Source organism: Vipera berus (assembly GCF_964194415.1).
Source record: "Vipera berus genome assembly, chromosome: 3".
NCBI lineage: Eukaryota > Metazoa > Chordata > Lepidosauria > Squamata > Viperidae > Vipera > Vipera berus.
The window spans coordinates 51,261,091-51,284,869 of NC_138204.1; the positions used below are offsets into that span (position 1 = coordinate 51,261,091).

The following is a 23,779-nucleotide window of genomic DNA, read 5'->3' on the forward strand; positions in this document are numbered from 1 at the left end:
ACATACACATACATATATATACGTACACATACACACACACACATGCACTATGGTTTAACGGGGCTTTGAATCAGAAGAAAAAATCTGCTTTGGGAGTTGTAGGAAGTGCATCCAACACCAGTTTGCTCTTCCTGAAACCAGACATATCTTTTGTCATAATGGTGGGCAGCTGCAGATGGTAGCCACCACATTGTCCCAGAAAAAGAAATGGCTGCAATGAGGAGTTGCAGATAGGCTGTATGATCATCCTTCAGTGGACCATCTTTGTATCTGTCGTGCTGATTTAAAAACTTATAGCACCATCTAGTGACATTAAGAAAACACAACTATTCCTCATGACAGAAAACATTATTTTTGGTAACACTTTTGCAAACACTTAAGGCAGTGCTTTTCAATCTTGACCACTTTAAAATGAATGAACTTCAACTCCATGGGAAATTCTGGGAGTTGAAGTCCACATATCCTAAAGTGGCCAAGATTGAAAAACATTGGTCTACTCTAAACAGACAGGCACTTGCTCACTAGAATTTTCAGGCATAAACTTTTCCCAACGTGGCTTGGATATTACAGGAATAGAATTTAGAACCTTTTTTAGCAAAGCTGTTATGCTACGAGGCAGATGGAAAAGAAAGTTTGTAAAAAAGTTTGTATAAAACTAGAAGAAAATGAGCATGTCTAGAACAAAAGCATTCTTGGAAGTACAGCCATACCTACTTCATATACAGAGTGGAAAACACTTTTATTGCACAAACCAAACACACTGTTACATGTACAGAGGTACAAATGAAATATTTTAAACATCTTTAAACTTAAACTTCTGTACTTGTAATATTTGTTTGTAATTTTTTGTTATTTGCAATAGCATTTACCTTCTGAGACCTGAGTTGTAGGAATCTCAAATCAAGCAGAAATGAGAAGTATGATGAGTGGTAAATTGCTACTTCCCATTCTCATATTCCATAGAATTGCCTAGTGAAGATTTACGTCTCATAACTCTTTGATTTCCATAAAGTAAATGGGTTGTATAAGTTTCTGCCCATTTACAAAATATACCTAGTCATCAGATTATTCAGGCATATGTATTGCAATAGATTCTGCTAAATTAACTCACATTGTCATCTCCTACACATGTACTTGCATTCTGAAAATCTTATTAAGGATGCTGATAAGTAGGGAGAAAATTCCAACTAATTCTAGAAAGACAATGCAAGCTATCATATGGTATGAACATTTCTCCCTTTGATTTTTTTTTCCATGCTACTGCTACTCCATGCTGAGCATCATTCTACAATAGGGAACAAATGTAGAGATAGTTATGAAATATTATCAATCTATCCTTGACACCCCTGGAAAAATTGTCAAGAATTAGGAGTGGGATAGAGATGCTATAGCCCACAGAGCTGGGAAGACAAAGGACACCGTGCTACACTTTACTATTAATTCATTGTTTATTGCTTTGCAATAGTTACACAGGAAGCAACAGTGAAGCTTTGGAATTACTGCCAGACAATATATCCAGGGATATGTTTTATTTTGATAGCCAGCTGTCCTTTTTATTCTAAAGAGCACACCTCATCTCTGCATGATACAGTGTCTTATTTCACTTTTGCCACCTAAATATTTTCTGATCATGTACCAGTTAGACTGTTGCTCTTCAGAGTTCTTTATAATTAGAAAATAATCTAGATAGTTTGCTGGACATCCAGCAAAGCTAATACAGGCGTGCAATCCAACAAAGGGACGGTTTAATGACCCTAAACACATAATTTTAAGGAGAACTGTCAATGGACAGAGCCAAGGAAATTTTGACTGCTGCTCAATATTTATAAGACAGTGAGATAAAAGGTAGCTTTAATCACGGTGGGTTCAGTTAAAACTAGATCACAAATTGTGATTGACCAGCCTTGTAAGTAGTAGAAATTAAGATTGTTACTGTTTCAATATGTTTAAAACATTAAAAAAACAAGACTCCCTGCATTTTTTTATAAATTGGCAGATTACAGGACAATTTTGGCAGGGCAATATAAAAGTACCAAATAATATTGGACATAACAGTATCAAACATGGTGTCAGGATGATATTTGAATTGTCATAGCAAAAGTGACTCATGTCAGATTGAATTTATAAAAACGATTAAATAAAAAAATGGGAACATGTAAGGTATGTTGTAGATGTAGAAAATCAATACAACCAGTGCTTTTTTTGTAAAAGAAAAAGGTGCCGGAACTCACACATGTCATACAACCCGCCTTGCCTACCCTACAAGGTTCCATCCAAAAAAGGTGCCGGAACTCCATTCTGAGCGCTCTATGAGAAAAAAAGCCCTGAATACAACCATTCTTTTAAAACCCTATTTACTTATATGACAAAGCAACTTAACATAAAATAAATTTCCCAGTTACTATACAAAACTGATAAGTTATCCAATCTGGATGTTACTGCATATTCAGAAAACAGAACATCTAAGTATATTGTCCCAAATGTATTTGCTAGAAAAAACATAAAACTGTTTCTACGTCCTCTAGCTCTAGATATCTAGACTTTAGCTCTCATAACCCCTACCTAGCATAACCAATGACTTGCAAGGGATTTTGGGAATTAAAGTCCAATATATCTGGAGAAAGCCAGATTAGAGAAGACAGTTCTGCATAAGGATCACATTACTTTAACAGATGGCTTGTAAAGCCATACTGAGAACATGAATTTCTCTAAGTTTTTCATAGGCAATTGCCTCACATTGGATCAACCTATTGTTAACAATGACATGTGACAGTTTACCACATCTTCAGTCAGGAGACTTCCTGAATTATACCTGGACTAGAGAGAATCCAGGATTCTGCTTCTTCTTATACTTTCCCTAGATACATTCTGGTTTGGGAGAAGAGAAGGTGTTTTCTCACATAACGGGTATGGTCTCTTCTTTATCAGGCATAAGATGAAGAACCTTGTTTGAAGCCCTCCATGGGCAAAAAGAGATGAAATGTAAATCTGTAACATGGACTGTTTCTATTTCAGTAGAGTAGTTTAAGTTCCAGGTCGGTATCCTTTTGTTTTGCAATTCTTTCTTTATATTTCTAATAGATTCGGGGAGGGAGGGGTATGTGTGCACATGCACCCTTTTATGTCTACAAATACACATACATTTGTGTATGTATAGAATCAAACAGTAGGCGTACTGAAGCAGTAGGCGTGAGCTTAAATGGACTCCAGAAGATGGTAGAGGACAGGAAAGCCTGGAGGAACGTTGTCCATAGGGTCGCGATGGGTCGGACACGACTTCGCAACTAACAACAACAGAATCAAACAAACCATTTGATCTGTAAAGCATAGCACCACCATGTAACATCTGTGGCTGGTCTACACAGAGCCCTTGGTGGTCTCTGCACGAATGCCGAGTTCTGCCCTAGAAGGAGTTCAGCAGCAGCTGAGGAGAGAAAACTTCTAGCCCAGATCAACATTCCAGAGATTAGATTAAAACAGAACATTGATCTGTAAGGCTTGGCTGGCTCCAGGGAAAGTTAAAGCAGCAAGAATGATGGGACCCTGATTAATCCAGCAGTCAAGAGTTTCCAAAAATAAAGTGGGCCAGAGGGACACAAGAAGAGGAGGGGAAGAGTATCACTCATCAACTCAGGATTCCCATCTCTATAATTCCTCTGTAAAATGTCAAATGTGACAGTCAGAGGTTTGAGATGCTGGAATTTGAACATAGTTAACACTATGGGAACAACAATAAAACTGTGTCAGAAATATTTCACTGTTTCCCTTTTCTCTAACAGAGCCATTTGTGCAATATTCCAAACCATTCTGAATACTGTTTTCAAACATTCAATTCTGAAAAAGCTGCAGAAGGTAAATGAATCTGCAAAAAAGTGCCTCATCTTTCATAAGCCAAAGGACTTTCCACAAGTCCAAAAAATGCCACTATTTTTAAATTCACATTACATATATTTGTAAATTACACAGATACTAATTGTAAATATGGCTAATATATATTTGCAAATGTATATATTTTACAAATATGCTTGTTGATTGCTTTCTTGTGTGTTATTTTTTCAAATTACCTTTCTATAGAATAGGTATTTATCAGAAAGAATTGAGAATCATGAGATGTATCAACGTATAACAGTATGTCAAACATTAAGCAGTTTTGATAAAGCATATTTTTTTAAAAAAAGGTTGTAAAAGTGAGTACAAAGTGCAAGATTATCTGTCATACCAGATCCATGTGTAAGCACTTTAGCTTCTACCTTGTACGTCTCAGTAATATAATTTTCTGCAAAATAATATAGTTGAATTAATATGAATATGAATAATGAATAAGTATATTTCTTAGATGCTCTAACAAGCAAAATCAGTGCACTTCCGTTTCCTTGCACCAGCAACAATTGCAGTTCAGAGGAGGCATCAAGTTTTTACTTCTTACAAACCAGCTGCAGAGTCCATACCAGGGGTAGGCAACCTTGGCTCTTTTATTTATTTTATTTATTTTTAATTCCATTTATATCCCGCCCTTCTCTGAAGACTCAGGGCGGCTTACAAGCTTAGCAGTAGCCTTCATTCTATGTATATGCCTGCTTATTAGGGCTTTCACACACACACCCCCAAGCGGCATTTTTACAAAGTCAGCTTAATTGCCCCCAACAATCTGGGTCCTCATTTTACCTACCTCGGAAGGATGGAAGGCTGAGTCAACCTTGAGCCTGGTGGGACTCGAACCTGCACTAATTGCAGGCAGCTGGTGTTACTTAAGGAGGTATTAGCCCACTGCTCCACCAAGGCTCTTTTATGACTCATGGACTTCAATTCCCAGAATTCCTGAGCCAGCTGGAATCTGAGAGTTGAAGTCCATGAGTCATAAAAGAGCCAAGGTTGCCTAGCCCTGGCATATACCATCCCGTATCTCAAGCAGAATCAATTTCATACCTCATCTGGTTAGATTTTACACATTTCCACATTCATTTGCACATTCTTTTTCGTATTTTAATCTCTTACCTCAAGCTAATAGCAGTTGGTGCTAGTCCCTTAACTTGGAATTCCAGCTGAGCACAATATTCACACTACCAAGATTCACTGTAAGACACAAGAGGAAAAAAAAATCGGCTGAGCATTAGAAGGCTTTAAATCTTCAATGAAAGTCTAACTGTATCCAACAGGTTTTCTGTCAGCTGCCTAAGGAGGTGAGGAAAACTGAAATCAATTAGGTTCAGATAATAATGCAGTACTTTCACCTGAAATATTTTCAGTACATTTGCCTAGGAAGTAAGGCATCTTAAAGCTGTCACTTTCACGTCAGGAACAAAATTCAAACTTCTGACAACATTTTATTTCAGCTCCACCTAATAATATAAGGAACTTTTTTTTTTAGCAAAGCTACTTGCCTCTTTTTGGCACCTCTGGAAGGTGGTCCCTCAGAGGCAGGAAGAAGGCATCTCAGTAAGTCCAAGAGCCTAGGAGAGTGGCCAGCTTTCCTGCACCGTGTCAGATTTCTCTGTCATGGCTTTGGATAAATAGATTACATTTGCATCCCTCCATTACCTAATCCACCCACCCTCCACTCATCACTTCATATTTAAAATAAAAAAGGAGCAAAAGAATGTCTCAGGCCAGAGTTAAAAGTGAAAGAGGTGATATCTGAGAGTGCTGGTGGGGGGGGTCATCCTAGCCTATTCCCATCTCTGCCACTGCTCCCATTCCATATATAGCTCCTGAGAACTGCCAGACAGTTCTCTTGTCTCCCTCCCTGCTCCATTTCTGCTTCTGAAGCCTGTGTCCAGTTTTTGGCCACCGCTGTGGTCTTTAGGTACCCGCTACAGTACAACAGGATGGCTGAGAAGCAGGAAGAACCTCCAGTAGCCCAGAATGGTGGAAAGGCTGAAAATGCAGAGGAATCTGCGGAGGCAGAAAAGCCAAAGGAACTGGAGGAATTGCCACCCTTTGAAATTGTCACAGGGTAAGAGCCCTATTTCATCGTCAAGTTGACAGGAGCAACTCCTTGCTTAGGAATCTGCGTAAGCTAACCAGGATCATCTCTGCAGATTTCTTTAAAAAGAAATGCCAGTCTCCGCATGTGAGGATTTTGCTGTTGATAATGAAAGGAGATTGTATCTTGAGACCTGCAACAAAATGGGGAGAGACTTAAATTATATCCAGCCAGGCTGAGCTGAGATATATCTGGAGCAAAGCCACTTATTTTAGCATGATCATGTGTGGCACTGAAATGATTATTCTCCCTTTGCAAATGAAAAAAAGAAAATAAATTTTATCTATGACTTGGCTATAGAGTATTGCTTTGCAAAGCTCATAAGACTGCTTAAAAGCATGCATTTTTTCCACATCAAAAATTTTGTTAAAAAGCAATGATAGGTAAAGGGAAAGGTTAGAACTGGAGAAACTTAAGGCTTAATTCATATCCTAGAAAAATAAGAACTGCTAGTTTGTTTGGAGGTATTTAAAATCAGATAATCAGAAAGGCCTAATTGCAGCAGTGAGTGGTAAGTTCATTGGATAACTCTGAAAGGATTAAGATAAGAGAACTACATTTTAAAAAAACAAACTTAGCCTGATCATTCTGTATCAGGAATTATTTATTGTAATCATTTATAGAGGGGGGAAATGAGAAAATAAAATTTGCTAAGCATTTATAATATTTAGTATCAATTATTAAATATAATGGAATTAAAATTATAATTGAATTAAATATTGATATGATTTCAGAATCAAACATGTAGCATTATCTTCATGGTTTTTCAACTAACTACTGTAACTATATTTCCTGGAGAAAATCAATCTGTGTAGTTGCTAAGACTCAAAACTGACTTGATGGCACACGTTTAATCAAAAATTAAATAACTGGTTTATCAGACCTTTTATCAACTAAGTACCACTCATATTTGTTGGATTTCAAATCCTATAATCTTTTAGATGGCACCTTGGAACCTCAGCTGGGGCAGTTCAGCTTTCATTTTGCACATTAAAAAAACCGAATTACCATAAATGTCACTGAAGGATCTAGCTACAGTAGTATATTTTCAAGTCATTTATTTGCCATTTGTTTTTTAGCAATACATGTGACCTATGAAAAACAAGTGTTAATAAATGAAGCTTGCAGTGAAATCCTGAAACTACAGTATAATTTGCTATTATCCAAATCTATAGACAAGATTCTAGATAAAAGCTCTCTAAGGTTCAGTTCTTATGATAGGCATTAATTTTTTAAGCCATGCCAGGGTGGAGCAATGGCTAAATTTTATTCATTCCTTTGTCTAATGCAGGCATGTCAAACCGCCGGCCCGCGGGCCAGATGCACCATACTGAAACTGCGCCCACCCCATTGCCGGCAATGGGGGAAAAGTCAAGATACGTTGCGAGTTTGACATGCCTGGTCTAATGGCATAAATAGCAACAAGGCAATTTGGGCCAATTTGTAAATGTCAGTGTTGCTGCAAAGAGTATTGTATTATTTGAAACTACAGCAAGAATGTAAGCAAGTGCTCCATCGTTTAGGCAATAAATCCCATTGAACTCCCTAGTAAGATTATGAACTAGAGCAGGAGTGTCCAATCTTGGCAACTTAAAGATTTATGGATTTCATCTCCCAGAATTCCTCAGCCAGCCATAGTTGAAGTTCACAAGTCTCAAAGTTGCCAGGGTTGGACAGCCTTGCACTAGAGTCCTCATAAAATAATCCCAGTTCATGATTCATAATGAACTTGTTCAATATGGGGTAATGGTGTTTCAGCACCATACAAGATCAACAAGACTAGGACTGCTATACAGTCCTCACAGCTCCCTCTTCTAACACTTTGGAGGTATTTTGTCCTACAGGAACTACTGCCTAAGTAATAGTTTCTAATGCAAAGAAAAGTAGTATTGATTGAAAGACCAAGGCTATGTGTGTCCTCCCCCCTCAATAGGCAATGGCACCCAAGGACTGTCAAAAGTTGTTAAACTGTAATTTTAATCATAACAAAAGTTATCAAATTTGTGACTGGAGGATACTCATATTAATATTTATTAAAAGATATAGTATTACTTAAATATGTAATTTTAAGCTTACCTGTGAGTGGAATAAATCATATTTAATCTTTGGTTTGACCTCAATAAGTCTCTTTGGTGTGTGACTCCCCAGCATGTCATTCAAGTCCAAGTGCACTCCTTCACCTGAAAGCAGATGTGACTTAAATTTAAGGATACCCTATGAAGGATCATTTATTTATTTACTCCTTCCTCCTCCCATTTTCCTCACAACAACAAGCCTGTGAGGTGAGTTGGACTGAGAGAGAGTGACAGGCTAAAAATTAAATAGGATCATGGAAGGCAGAGTCTTTAATTCTGTTTACACTGCTAGAAAAGCAAATTATGTACCCTGGGGAACTAGGAAAGCATAATGTTTTAATGTATTGATATTTATATTTCATGTTATCTCCAACGAGCTAAAGGTCATACACATAGTGAGGTCTTTCTCACCATCAGCCTCATGTCATCGAAACAATGTCACCATGGATTAGATTAGAATGATTATATATTGGAATTTTAGCCCAGACCTAAAATTTTCAGTTAAGGACTCTGTATCAAATTACTTTAAATTAATAGATTGAGTCTTATTTAAAATAAAAGGAACATTAGTAGCCTACTGTTGTGATGTTGTTAAATTTCATTTCATCTGCAATAAGATGCCAGTTTTCTTCATCAGGTTTAATTTAAATATGTTTTATCCATGAACAGTATTATTCTAAGATTTACATCACCCCCTGCGGCCACAAAATTAAGTTATAGTTTCAATTATTTACATATTAGCCTGATGAAAAAAGACATTTAGCTAATGAGGAATTAAAAACCTCAGTTCTGGCTAATTATCCCTGGCAGTTGAAACATTTCAGCTACAATCACTAGATTACAAGTTTGCTTTTTTGCCAAAGTATCTTTGAACCCCATCCCAAACAGATGTAACTGTGGAACTGTCCTATGGCCTGACCAGTTTTTAGAATTAAGATTATTCCTTGCCCCATTTTTCAGTGTGATAATTTATTTTATAGATAACCATGTACATTTCTTGAGATATATGGAGCATTCATTTACACTACATTGTTCTGCAGCCAAAATTAAGCAGTTAGAACCAATTCATGAAAATGTTATCTCCCTGCCAGGTAAATATGATGTCACCCTCAACCTGCCCCCATCGCATCACCAATGCAAGCAAGCACCTGCTATCTATTCTTACACTAAATCAAAAAATAGTGTTTCCTAACTTCTGGCGCATAAATAGTGTATTGTCTACCTGGTACACTTTGGCAATTAGTAGGAAAATGCTTTTAGTCAGTTGGTTATTGTATTGTAGGCAAAACACTCCCTTTCCTCTCGTCACTGTCCTCCACAGCCTTTTCATCCTGAGCTGCTGTTCCAATGAAAAGCTGTGTTGTCATTACAGATAGTCATCAACTTATGAACATTCATTTAATAACTGTTCAAAGTTATGACAGAGCTGAAAAAAGTCACTTACAACTGGTCCTCATACCTATGACTGTCACATGATCAAAATTTAAGCATTTGGCAACTGGCATGTATTTACGACGGTTGCAGTGCCCCAGGGTCATGTGATCACCATTTACAACTTTCCCAGGCGTCATCTACATCCAAAGTCAATGGGAAAAGTAAGATTCATTTATCAACTGCAGCAAAAGTGGTCATAAAATTGGATGCAAGTCACTTAACTATATCACTTAGCAACAGACGTTCCAAGACTAATGTTGCCCGTAAGTTGAGAACTATCTGTATTGTGATTATTTTAAGAAGTTCATTGATGGAATAGTAAAAGGGTGAACTTTTATTCATTTATTTTTAACCAGGTGAAACTGACAAGCGTTCTAGCAGTTTGCCATTCTAGCCCAAATGATATGGGTTTTGGTTTCTTTACCAGTCCACAATTAGTTCCCAAAGATTTCCACAAAAAAGAATGTAATTGGTACTTGATTTCCAGCATGAATGGGAGGGGTAAAGAAGCAGGGAAATCCACCAATCAGGGATGATGGAAATTGCTACCCAGACATAAACCTGGTCAGCATAGTTGCCAAAACCTGAAATCCATAATGTTTTTTAAAGCCAGCTTCCTTTACAAGCAGTTTTAAGACATAAATAACTTAGCAGAAATAGCATCCTATCACTGGTCTCAGGGTAGATGGCTCTCCTCAGGCAGAAGAATATTAAAAATATAACTTTTCATAAAAGAACTAATCTACAATTAAGAGGTTCAAAATTCTTTAATACAGATTAATACAGACCAATCCATTCACTAGTACAAAATGCTAATATCACACCTAACAACCCTTGTGCACAGCCACCATCACTTTTTGGGCTTCTATATTTTATTTGAATGTGGAAATGAAACTAACACTGTATTGCAGTTCAGAAAATCTTGTGAGATAATCATTTTTTTAATCTTAAAGATATCACAAGATTTTCTGTTTGATCTGTCAGTAATAGAGTAACATTTTTTAAAAAAAAAATTAATTAGCCAAACACAAACATCTTTTTTTTTAAAAAAAATCAGATTTATGGAGTGGAAGACTCAATTATTTGCAGGACACACCCTTCATATAATCATATTGAAATGATCAGGGCTTTTTTGTCATAGAATGCTCAGAACGGAGTTCCGGCACCATTTTTTTGGATGGAACATTGTAGGGTAGGCAAGGCGGGTTGTATGACATGTGTGAGTTCCGGCACCTTTTTCTTTTACAAAAAAAGCACTGGAAATGATTGAAAACATTCCTCTAATAATATATGGATATACAGGTAGTTCTTGACTTACGACCACAATTGAGCCCAAAATTTCTGTTACTGAGACATTTGCTAAGTGAATTTTGCCCAATTTTATGACCTTTCTTGCCACAGTTGTTAAGTGAATCGCTGCAGTTAATTTAATAACTCAGTTAAGTGAATCTGACTTTCCCATTGACTTCGTTTGTCAGAAAGTCACAAAAGGTGACATGATTCCTGTACACTGCAAGAGTCATGTGACTCATTTCCCAAGCATCTGGATTTTGATCACATGACCAATGGGATGCTGCAACAGTCATAAGTGTGAAAAAGGGTCACAAATTATTTTTTTCAGTGCTGTTGTAACTTTGAACGGTCATTAAATGAACTGTTGTAAGTCAAGGACTATCTGTAATTCCTAGGGTCAACAAAAATAATGAGAAAACTACTTCAGTACTCATCAATAATGAGCTTCTGCCAAAAAATGTGTAGTGTAAAAGTTTGGTAGTTGGAGCCCAGAGGGGGAAAATAACAGGCATAAACAATTTTTCAAAACAAAGAGCTTAAAGCTTTCTAACTTTAACTTTCTAACAGCATATATAAACTGTACATCAGTATTATACAGAAAGGAGAGTTTAATTTAAAATCTGTCCATCTCATACTTCACAGCAGTATAGATCAATTGCCTAAGAAATCAGGATAATTGAAGAGGTGCTGACGGCTGAATTTCCTAGCAATCATCATTATAAGGGAGACATGAATGCATCCAAAGTCTGTGAATACATATGTTATGAAGACTGATTTGCTTTATATATATATATCACCCATTGCTATTGCTTCAGACCTGCAGAAAAAGACTTGTAAATGTTTTGGAGGTACAATCCTACTGTTTCTATCTATATCTGGGGTGTCAAACTCGCAACGTCACGTGACGTGTCGCGACATATTGCAACTTTTTTGCCATTACCAATGCGGTTTTCCTATGATACATCGAGCCCGCGAGCCGGCAGTTTGACACCTCTGATCTATACCATCATCCTACACTACAACATCTAGGCTTCTTCATATTGTTAACGTTATTGCTGGAGACACTGGGATTAAAAACAGGACAGGAAAATTAAGCATTTTTCCTTTCCTATTAATTTACCATTGAAAATATTCTGTAGTATTCTCACACATTCACATCTCACTGAACACGCACTTGGGAATCTTTAAAAGAATAATAAAGAAAGGAAGACATTAGATGATTTAAATTTATTTTCCACAAGGTTTCCGGTGTACAAGTTATTTAAAGTACATTGCAATTAAGAAAAGTACTAAATGTTTTTAAAGGTTTATTTTCAAGGACTCAAGAATTATTTTACTCATTTTCAGTAAAATAAGAATTATTTGTTTTATTGATTTTATTTTTTTATATTAGATAATATTGACTGTATAATCTATATGAGGTAAAACAAATATATTCTGAGGGCAAAACTGACAGAAAAGAAAATGTTAGTAAAGTACTTACAAATGGCTTTAGATAACAAAAGTGTAGACTAATTATATATTTCTCTAGTAGACTGCATCACCATTAGAAAATAAGAAAATGAAAATATAAATTGTGCTTTTAATTGGATATATCTCCAATAGATTACAGAAACAATATATAGCATACAGCCTACCCTTTGCACAACTTTCCAGTTTAAATCCCAATAAATTAAACTACTAAATTGAAATTCTGTAATCTTTATCCAGGTGAGAAATGTTGCCTATTACATTTAGACAGCATGGAAAAAATTGCTCTGAAAACAACAACAAAAAGTGGGTGATAGTTGTAATATTGTGTGATTCATTTCTGTTTACTTTTTCCCAATTCAAAGCAAACTCCTAGCCATTTTTTATTCCATACCTCCTTATTGGTGAGATTGCTTCTGCATAAACTGTTAAGTAGGAAATAGCTATTGTCAGGTTAAGCTTCCCTCTTGTATACTTTGGGGAACAATAGAGTTGTCCTAAAATTCTCTTATCAAAATCAACACCGTACAGGCGGTTATATGATAAGCTCTGTATCCACACTGATACTTTCACTCTTCTCTCCAGAGAACGGCTTCCAGCCTGCTTTTTCAATTTCCAGTTCAAGAATGTCGAATACAGTTCAGGAAGAAACAAGACCTTCTTGTGCTACATCATAGAGATTCAGGGCAAGGAGCCCAAAATCTTACGGGGCTACCTGGAAGATGAACATGCAGCAGCCCATGCAGAGGATGCCTTCTTCAATACTGTCTTGCCCAAGTGTGAGTCTGCCTTGCGCTACAATGTCACCTGGTACGCCAGCTGTAGCCCCTGTGTAGGCTGTGCTGATCGGATAGCTAAAGCACTTCAGAAGAACAAGAATCTACACCTCTCTGTTTCAGTAGGTCGTCTGTTCATGTGGGAGGAGCCTGACATGCAAGCCGCCTTGAAGAAAATGAAAACAGCTGGTTGTAAACTGAGGATCATGAAACCTCAAGATTTTGAGTATGTCTGGCAAAACTTTGTAGAGCAGGAGGAAGAAGCAAAGGCATTCACACCCTGGGAAGACATTCAAGAGAACTTCCAGTTTTATGAAGAAAAGCTTGCTGAACTTTTGCACTGAGGTTAGTGTTAAGTGTGACTTTGAAATCTCCCTGTTTAGGGTGGTTTTTCAGACCACCATAAGAAACAAAAGTTTATTTTGGTTTTTAATGTGACAACTTTGGCCAGATTAGAACACACATCTCTGCATTTCACTGCAGACGTATACTGAGTCCTATTTTATCAACCACTGGCACATTCCAGAACCCCTCTAGATTTACCCAGGAGGCAGCAAGGGAAAATAATGTCCCGCCATTAGGTTAATCAAGAAACATTTAACTAAAGGCTGACCCCAAAATTCTAATCTGCATACTGTGTTTCACTAATCTCTAGCATGTATTGTTAATTCCCCAATCTTTAATTCAGATTTCTACATGACTGCAATCTTTCTTTCCTGGCTTTCAGTCAACCATGGAAGAGAGGTGATCCCACTTCTCTGGTGAAAGACAGGCAAAATCGAGTTACCTCTTTTTTAAAAGAAAACCCATTGCCTTTTTACGAGACTATTTCTGCTCCCACCTGGACCCACAGATCAGCTTGTTTTTCCATAGGGCTTTCAGTCTGGATCCCATGGAATCCATTCTTTCTTCATTCACACTTCCATATGGCAATGACTCTTATGTATCTACATTAGGTCAGTTACAAAAACTGATAGGTGGAAATAGCAAATAAATATAAGAATCGATCTTACAAAAAGCCAAACATGATTTACCTATTGTAATTCAGTATTTTTCAAACTTGGCACTCTTAAAATGTGTGGACTTCAACTCCCAGAACTCCACAGTATACTCGCTGTGCAATTTTGGGAGTAGAAGTCCACCCATCGTAAAGTTGCCAATTTTGAAAAATACTGATGTAATTGAAAAGTAACAGCTACTAAGGTTTCAGGGAGCAATACTTTTGTGGAATTGAAACACAGTATTTCTGAATGCAAAGGAATGCTCTAACATTAAACTACATCTCTCTCCCTAATTCATTTGCTAATCTGTTTAAACAGAAATATATTATAGTGATGCATTTTTCAAGTGGTGCTGGATTTTCTGCAGTACAAATTCCATACTACAAATCTGATTGAATCAGAATATAAAAAAGAACAGATATAATATTTTAGAGTATTTTAATCATCTAAAATGCATAATTACAATAAAATTCAACTGGAATCTTAAAATATAACATTAAGATTAATTTTGTTTAGGAAATTTATCGGCCACCTATCTCATTTCCTACGTGGCAAAAATCCCATATCAATCTCTATAAAATTATCAGCAGAGATTTGAAGAAGCTATTAATAAAGTGTCTCTGACTACATAGTGTCAAATGGATTTTATGAATTTACCGTAGACAAGTGAAGAAATCAAACCCCCTGAAAAATAAGGAACATTTGTATTAGTTCTCCTATTTTGCAAGAAATAAAACACCATATTGCTGACAAAATCATTTTGTGCCTCTTTTTCTGTCTCTCCAGGAAAAAAGTGTGCCAACCCAATGGAGCAACAAGCATAATATACTGATATTTGGGACTCTCAACTCAGTTTCCCAGAGCTGCTTTGAAACAGGAAACACCAGACGTCTCCAGCTGACACACTGCTATGCTGATAGACTAAAAATAAATTTATTATGGTGCATGTAGGGATTTGATTTTTTTCAATAGATAAACCTGCAGTGCTATTGTTCATATAGAAGAAAACATTATGAATGACAAAGAATAGTATCAAAGCAAAATTCTATCACTTTTAAGTTTAGAAAAGTCCAAAGAAACATCAAAAATTAAATTTAACAATTGTGTATTTTAATAACTTTTAAAACTAATTAATATGCAGTGAATAGTGAGAGAAATCAAAGGGAAATGTAACAGGGAGAGGAATTACTGATTATTTTATGGGCAGTGACGATTCACAAAGCATTGGTTGAGGGAGGTAAAAATATTTTTGTACATGTGAACTGATTAGCATTTTTTTAAAAAAAAATGGTTTCTGTTAATCAATGAGAAATATTTTCCTGCTGACTCAGCTTATAATTTAAAGCATTTTTTAAAAAAAATTAAACAAATGAAAAGAATACAATCTCACTAAACACATCTAATTTTCAGTAAGTTGTCCCCAATTACACTTCTAATTTGAAAAGATCTTTCACAGATTTAAAATATGATTTTTATTCCATTATCCATTTTTATTAAAAATTTGGCTGAGATGAGTCAAAAATGCCCTCATATTCACACTTACTTTATCTAGCACTCATTTGCTCTTTTAGCAGTATGTACTCTGTAAAAGAAACCACCTAAGCAAATCTGATCCAGCATTCTACGATGTATATGAACCTATTCATGGAATGCTTAAATAGCACCCCCATACATTTCAACAATGGATCTGGGTGGACAGGAATATGTGTAATTGATATACTGCAGTATTTTAAAGGCATAAACAGATCAAACTCATATTTGGAAAAGGTCTTTTATTTACATATGTGAACATCTGATTTTTTGGTAAACATTTAAATCTATAACTGAAACATAATGTCCCACTTTATTCCAATCTTTTCTATGATTGCCAATCTAGATAAAAAATAACATCTTCCAGTTGCTAAATAGGAGACAGATATACAAAGTATCCAAACATTAGAATGTACATTTTGACTTTTTTAAAATTTGAGTCAGCAGATGACTTAAAGTATTGTGGAAATTAGAATTAAGATAATTTTATCAGCACATGCCAGCTAAGATACAAGGATATAACATCAAACTGAAAAGACAATTATATTAGAAATTAAAGAGTATAAACTGTAATATGAATATTGGTATCTTCAAATACTTCTTCAAGCATTCTTGAAACTTTCTTCCAGTCTAGACGGTCAAGTCCACAACCAATCCTGAAACATAAGAGGATATAGGTGTCTTTTCTGGACATTGTCTTTGAAACATTTATTTCATTACAATTTATAGGAAGCATATAAGCAATGCCAAAATAAGGATTAGTTCAAACCAACATATTAGATGCAAATATGATACAATACTAATTGCATGCCAAGTATCTCAATATAGTCACAATTCTTGATTTATCCTAAAGCAGGCATGTCAAACTCGCGATGTCACGTGACATCACGCGACATATCGGAACTTTTTCCCATTGCCGAAAATGGGATGGACGCGGTTTCTCCGTGACGCTCCAGCCCCTGGGCCGGCAGTTTGACACCCCTGTCCTAAAGAAACATCCCTATGGTTATTATTATTAGCCCACAGGTGGAAAAGAAGTCTTGTGGCTCAAAAAAATATAACAGCGTGTAACATCCCAAGAAACTAAAATTCATTCACTAGCTCATTAGGTATATCACGAAGCTAAAATCTAGATTTGTTTTGGAAACTCATCTATATGACCATTTTCTGTCACATTTTTAAGCTATAGAAGTGTGGTGCTCTCAAAGTACATTTTCTCAGTTATACAATCACATATAGAACTTGAAAAATGTTATCTTCCATTTAATAACATTTCCAATTCAAATCAATGAAAACAGGTCTTTTGCTTTAAATATACAAAAATGTGTTCTGAATGTACTTAATATAAAAACTCACTAGCTCTTCCAGTTCTTTTGGACTTATTATAGAGCCTTGCTTTACAGCCTTTATAAAGACAAAATATTTCAAAGTAAAAAAAAATGCAATGAAAAACTTTTTTAGCTGTCAATGCGCAAATATAATACAGTATAGTAACATTACAGTATAAAAATGAGCTTACTTTGGCATAGAAATGTGAATTACTGCATTTTTCAGACAATGGATTTTCATAGATTCTAAACATTTCCGTAAATTGTCATATGTCGGTTTATGAAAATATTTGTTCTTTGAAATCTAAAAAGTGGTAAAATGTAGATGAGACACATTTTAGATTTGATTCTTTTTGTGCTGCATGTTATATGTCTATTTAGAAATTTCAGTAAATTCAGTGGGAAATCTTTCATAAACATGTTCCAAATTGCAGCATTAATCCAGGAATAAATCCTACTAAGCTCAACGCACTTTGCTTCTGGATAGACATACAAAAGATTGCATTAATATATTATTCTCATGTATTAGATTTTAAATCTTTAAAATTAAAGTTTATAAAATTACTTAATTATTGTAATGAGATTCTGTAGACTACATTGTGGAAAGAGTCATGTAATAATCCTCAAACGTTTTCATTGATGATGCAGCGATTAATATTAAGGGGAAAAGTTGGAAGTCTCTATTTAAGGTAGTGAAAAACAGATCACAAGAATACACTATCCTACATAATTAACTTGGAAAAGAAAACAAAATAGGCATGCTTGAATTTATTTTTAGTTGGAGACTTAGGTTTTATTTATTTATTTATTTAATTGATTTTATATACCGCCCTATTCCCGAAGGACTCAGGGCGGTTTACAGGGTGAGTTAAAACAATACAAATAAGTACACTTTAAAACAGAATTAAATAAGACTAGCCCACAATTAAACAAATTAAAATTAAATTAAAATTAATTAATTAAATTTTAATCTTGAAACAGTGTATCCCTCCAAATTGGAACTCAGTGATCTAATTACATCATTATAATTTAAATATGTTAGAAGTAATTTGTCACATGAAGAAAACGTTTGTTCTTTCAGATTTAAAATGATAAAAAATATGGATTATATATACTTTAAATTTGATTCCTAGGATGGGAATCATTTGTCAAGAATCCTTGACAAATATTGACATTTTGTGGTTAAATATTCACCATTTTTAAAAAATAGAGAAATAAAAAGATTGTTTTGTATTATACAATCATATAATCACTGAATTCCATTTCCTGACAGAATTTAAATATATTAGTTTGAGGAAATTTCTTAAAATAATGCAATCATATTTCAAATTACAATTCCATTCAAAAACAACGTAACAGGTTTTTCATCTAAAAATTCTTTTAAAGTATATAACCCAACCAACTAATAAATATAAAAGGGCACCCTAACTTATCAGTCAAATTCCTAAGGTGTTTTAATCTGTGCTGTGATAAAAAAGCAGAAATAGAATAAATTTTAAAACGTCTTTTTAGATGACAATTTAGATAAATTAAATTTAATTAAAATTCTTCAGACCCGTTCACTACTTGCTTTTAGATAGACATAATAAGAATATACTAAAATAATAAACACTTTTTATTTAGAAGAAATCTAACTGACATAGAATGTTACTTTTAAACGATTTGGTTTAATTTATAAAGATTGAAGTATAACTTCAAAAATCATTGAATTTTTTTAGTACAATTGAAACAATACTACACTTATCACAGTAAAACCGTGATTAACTGATGTCAATTGAGAACTTATTAGATAGCAATAGCAGTTAGACTAATATACCGCTTCATAGTGCTTTACAGCCATCTCCAGGCAGTTTAGAATCAGCAACAATCTGGGTCCTCATTTTACTGACCTCGGAAGGATGGAAGGCTAAGTCAACCTTGAGCTGGTAAGAATTGAACTGCTGGCAGTCAGCAGAATTAGCCTGCAATACTGCATTCTAACCACTGCACAGTAAACATTGCATTTGAATTCCTTATTAAAAATTTCAGCAATATTTGTCAATGAAGAGGCTGCTTAACTTTGCCAATCATAATACTTAATGCATAAATCCTATATTTATCTCTAGAATATGTATTCTTGTGCTAGAATCAATAATGTGCCCCAAAACATACCAAGTAGTACACATATCTAGTTTCCCTCTTCAAAACAGCCACATCTCCAGTCTTCTTGTCTGTTAGAATTTTTTTTAAAAAAATATCAGTTAATTCCTAATCTCCAAGTACTGAAAATATGTTTATTGTTTTTCAAAACTATCATAATAAACATGTAATGGTCATCCCTTACTCTCATATATTTGTAGACAGACACCAAACAATATATAGATTACATGTGAAAAATTTACAGCACAGGATTCAATGAGTAACTTAATCAAGTGTAGGTAAAAATTAGATGAGTGCTTATATAAGATTCATTCTAAAATAGTGAGGTAATATGGCTACTGTCCTATTTCTAACATTTCTAAGTTACAATTCCACATAACTAGACGATATAACTGAATAAGCTGGTAACAAATGAATAACATATAGGGTGCATTTAAAAACTATAATGTACTGATAAAATTCTCACCCCATCAATAGTCTCCAAAGTCCCAGACATAGAGCTAAAGTAAGACATACAAAGTAAGCTCTTCATTAACCTAGTCATTCTATTCATCTGTTGTTTGTTAACACAAGCCTTGTTTAGATACTTTTTTAAAAAAGTAATGAACTTCTGACTGCTTGTCTCCCAAGGCAGGGGCATACAATATGATGAAAATTAGTAGCTCCATTTGAAATAGTCATGTAACTACAGCAAGTTAAATCTCTTCTGCGGCAAGCTTAACTACCGATTATATCCTGAATATTACTTAATAATTGTATTATTTTTGTTAGTTAACTGTTTATACCGTACTTGTTTTGTTTCTAGTGGGACAATTGACCCTGACCACTAAATGCCCTCAAAAGCTAGTTTAGAAGCACACACCCCCTCAAAAAACACCCATCTGTAGCACATTATAAAGGTATTAGTGGAGTGGAAGTGTTTCTGCCATTTGAAGAAATCTATTTGCATAACATTCACTTTTACTGTATAGTAAGTATAATAAATATCTAAATTCTGTGGTTTTATAAACTGCTCTAGCTTGGCCCTTTACTTACGCTGGTTTAAAAGTTCCTGAACGCCACCAAACTTCTTCTTAAAAATAGCAGCTATGCCAGCACTCATGTGACAATCCTCACTAATACAGTGAGCCAAGGAATCTGTTTCTGGACAAGTAAAAAGATCTCCCTGTACATATTTAATCTGAGTAAAAAGGAAAGAGAAGACTCAATATATGAGATAAAATTTCAGAACTAGAAAATGTAAGGCAATATATAAAGATGTCACAGTTTAAGCTGCTGACTACTACACATAATAAGAGACTCTTTTAACACAATGAACTTACCGTATAAGTATTTACTAAATTTCCCACTATATGAAATAGGGCTTCTTTTGAGATATACACAAAACAATAAAATAGAATTTATTTCCAAGAAAAATATGTATTATGCATTCAGTAACATAGGGGCCAACATCCATAAATTGAGTTTAGCTCCTGGTGGTTTCATTTAGTTTTCTGGGCAACAGCACTATATTACCTTGCCACTGCCACGTTCTCATTTTTTTGATTTCCTACCACCATGGGATTTCTTGGCATCCTCCTTTCCAATAATCAGTTCAATGTTGTTTTCTCTAATATCCAAAGGATCACTCCTCCTGGTATATATATCCACATAAATATTAAAAGTCTCTTTCTCTTCTTTCACAGCTGTACATTGTGCAAAGAAACAGGGGACTCTTCTAAAATCTAACACCTAGATTCAGGATCCTCCTCATCTTGGAGATTTGATACTATGTTGGCTTTATTTTAATGTCAGCTTCTTACCTGGCTGTCCAGAACTCTGTATGTTCTGGATTACTGATTTGTTTTATTTTAATGTCTGTTATCTTAATACTGTTAAATTTTTTCAACTGCCTTTCTTATTTTTAAATTTGTATTAGGAAAATGAATTTTTTAATTTTGGTTTTGAAACACGATCATAATTCTCGTCAAAAGGAACTTCCATTGAGTTAAGCAATCATTTTCTTAAAGCCTTCAATGGAATTATTACACTGACCACAGTTAAAGTGGGCACAACTGGTTAACTTGTTTTACAAACAAAGTTCTACAGCTGCCAAGTTAGAGTATTTGTGGACACTGTGAATGGCATTTGGGGAATTTATAAAATGGATTACACCACCAGTACTTTATAGAGTGCCACTGAATATTTTACTATTCTTTTCTACATAGCAGAATCTGGTAAGAAAACGTATTTCACTGCAAACATATCAGGAAAGTTATAATTATAAATCTTTAGGGGAGTAATTAATTTATGCCACAGAAATCTAAGGCTTCATGCCATACAAAAATAGATTTCGAGATAATGGGAAACTTCTTATATAGACTCATACTGCAATCTATTCTGGGTACTCATGCTGTAACGTAAAATCAATTTAAGTATTCCATGCTAACGATCAACAGATCATTTATGCTGTAAACAGTAGATGGTAGAAAACCTTAGGACAATTTTTGCTTTAATGACCTGTAGTATTGGATTAAGGGCATATTATCTGTGATTAACAATTAACAATTCTTAAACCTTCATTTTCTGTATCTATATTAAATAGTCATATAAAAATTTCAACATTCAATGAACTGTATGCAAGCTCCAATTACTTTCAAGTAAGTATACACAATTTAAATTGGGTTAGTTTATATTATAGTTTGTTTTATAATATAAATCAATAACACTGCAGAAGGTAAAAACACAAGTGAGCTTCACCCTCGACTTCACCTTGTATAATTATTTCCTGTTTGCGATCTGCAAAGGAGGAACTATTTGGGAGAGTTTTTGTCCTTAGATGATCTATTCTAATTTTATTAATGTTCTAATTTAATTTATATAGCATATAAAAGATAATGTGTATATCTTATCATATATATGATGAATAATATATCATATAAAAGTGACGTTCACAAAATATTCTTAAGTGAAGTTCAATCAGATCACATTAAATTTCACATAATTTGGAATTTCATGTCGTTGTGGTTTTCAAGCATGATTTATGACTTAGAATAGCAAAAACAAGCTCTGCACAACATGCCTAAGGTCTATAGCCTGCAAGACAATGCAATATGCATGGAAGCAAATGTACATCCAGACATATGCACTGATACCATTAGGCTCCAAACCTCCCGTCTTTTAGCATCATATTTATTTGGAACTGTTCCTCCTGGCCCCACAAAGTTTCTACTAGATTGTAGCCACTCTGTTAAAAGGAAAGTTTAGTATGCTAGCCATTCTGTGAGTGGATCAATCACAAAATTACTCTTGAAATTCCAAATGCATTCTTACTATAAAAAGGCTGGCTATTCCTCATTTATAAACATTATTGGTAGAGAGTAACTTTAAATTTTTAAACAGAACAGGAAGAGCTACTGCTTTATATTATACTTCATAGCATTCTAACTACTGCTTTGTGAAATTGCCAAATGATAAGGGATCAATTTTCTTATGAATCCATTAAAGGGGAACAAAACAAAGAGTCAGCCATTCTATCTGGGTACTCCTCCATTGCAAGTAATTTTTTTAAGACAATGTTTTACACCTGAGCAATCAGCCTGTCAAAAGATGTAGCTGGGTGAGGAAAAGGCAGAACTACCAACAGCATTGACTTACAGACATGGCAAAATGTATTATTAAAGGATGGATAAAATATGAATAATACTGAAAATGGATTGTATTATAACCTATTTGGCAGAACTATATGGCTAGCGTACTAAGATGAAGTGAAACCTATGGAAAAATTAATTCCAATAAAGTTTTACAAATCTTATTTAGGATTACTTTTTCCTGCACAAACTAAACCCTAAAATCAATCCTCCATACCAGATGGTACTTTTTAAAAAAACAAACCAGCAAATTTCTGTTGAGAAATAAAACTATCTTTAAAATTCAAAACTGAATTTCAAATTAAAAAAAACTTCGCTACAAACCCTTTCTTCACTTCCAGAAATCCGGGAACTAGCCATAACTGTGTAGATCACAGGGATTTGTTTCAGCTACAGACTAGAAAATAATAATTTTCATATTCATGGCAGGAAAAGCAAGCAGAGAGAATTGATTACTAAAAAAAGTATAAAATTGCTGTAAACCCAAAGTATCAAATACGAATTAGGGCACCAGTTACACAGCGATAACCTTCCCTTCCCCCCACCCCGAAAAAAAAATAATTCTGAGACTTTTTAACACACATCCTTCGCCCTCTCGCGTGTAAAAACCTATACAGGGGCAGAAAAACGCTGCTTTTGAAATCAACAAAGCTGCACCAAAGGGCGGGTGGCCGCCCATCGAGGCGCCTCCAAGGCATGACGTCGTTTTCCTTAGCCCGCCCCCGCCCGCCAACTCTCTAAGCCAGCAATGGCGGGGGGAAAAAAAAGAACCACACCGGCCACCAGCTTAGATTGGCAACGGCAGCACTCGGTTTCGCCTCCCACTAAGTTCTAAGTTCTGTTATGACAACACTCTTCGGGAGCCCCTTAAACAAAAAAGACAAAATGTCAGCCTTTACGTGAGCCTCCCTAGGAAAAGGACTCTATGGCCCCGGCCGAGAGCATGCGTTATATAAGGAAGGAGGTCCGTGAAATGCTATTGGGGAAAAAAAAAGCTTCTGGGGAAAAAAATTGTTCCGCACATGCGTAGAAAAAGCCACCTCGAGACTGGAAGTGTTGAAAGAGAATAGAAACGGCCTAAACGCACCCGTCAGTTCGAAAGGAGCCAACGCATGCGTGCA

The 23,779-nt window shown here is 35.1% G+C and overlaps 2 protein-coding genes across 4 annotated transcripts; one reads left to right on the top strand and one right to left on the bottom strand.

Moving 5' to 3' along the window:
* Positions 1 to 5,420: 5,420 nt before the first annotated feature.
* On the top strand, positions 5,421 to 15,133 carry APOBEC2 (apolipoprotein B mRNA editing enzyme catalytic subunit 2). Of its 2 annotated transcripts, XM_081323173.1 has the most exons (3): positions 5,421 to 5,953; positions 12,841 to 13,376; positions 14,819 to 15,133. In XM_081323173.1, the coding sequence occupies exons 1-2, from the start codon at positions 5,826 to 5,828 to the stop codon at positions 13,373 to 13,375; spliced, it is 663 nt and encodes a 220-aa protein (XP_081179299.1). In that variant the 5' UTR covers positions 5,421 to 5,825; the 3' UTR covers position 13,376; positions 14,819 to 15,133. The 2 variants fall into 2 exon arrangements, with proteins under 2 accessions (XP_081179299.1, XP_081179300.1); XM_081323174.1 differs by lacking the exon at positions 14,819 to 15,133 and having other exon boundaries at positions 12,841 to 13,377.
* An 87-nt stretch (positions 15,134 to 15,220) lies between these two features.
* OARD1 (O-acyl-ADP-ribose deacylase 1) lies at positions 15,221 to 23,641 on the bottom strand. Of its 2 annotated transcripts, XM_081323176.1 has the most exons (6): positions 22,983 to 23,641; positions 20,065 to 20,209; positions 19,042 to 19,100; positions 17,082 to 17,194; positions 16,919 to 16,966; positions 15,221 to 16,218 (listed from the first exon to the last, which is right to left on the bottom strand). In XM_081323176.1, the coding sequence occupies exons 1-5, from the start codon at positions 23,016 to 23,018 to the stop codon at positions 16,960 to 16,962; spliced, it is 360 nt and encodes a 119-aa protein (XP_081179302.1). In that variant the 5' UTR covers positions 23,019 to 23,641; the 3' UTR covers positions 15,221 to 16,218; positions 16,919 to 16,959. The 2 variants fall into 2 exon arrangements, with proteins under 2 accessions (XP_081179302.1, XP_081179301.1); XM_081323175.1 differs by lacking the exon at positions 16,919 to 16,966 and having other exon boundaries at positions 15,781 to 16,218; positions 22,983 to 23,621.
* Between the last annotated feature and the right edge of the window lie 138 nt (positions 23,642 to 23,779).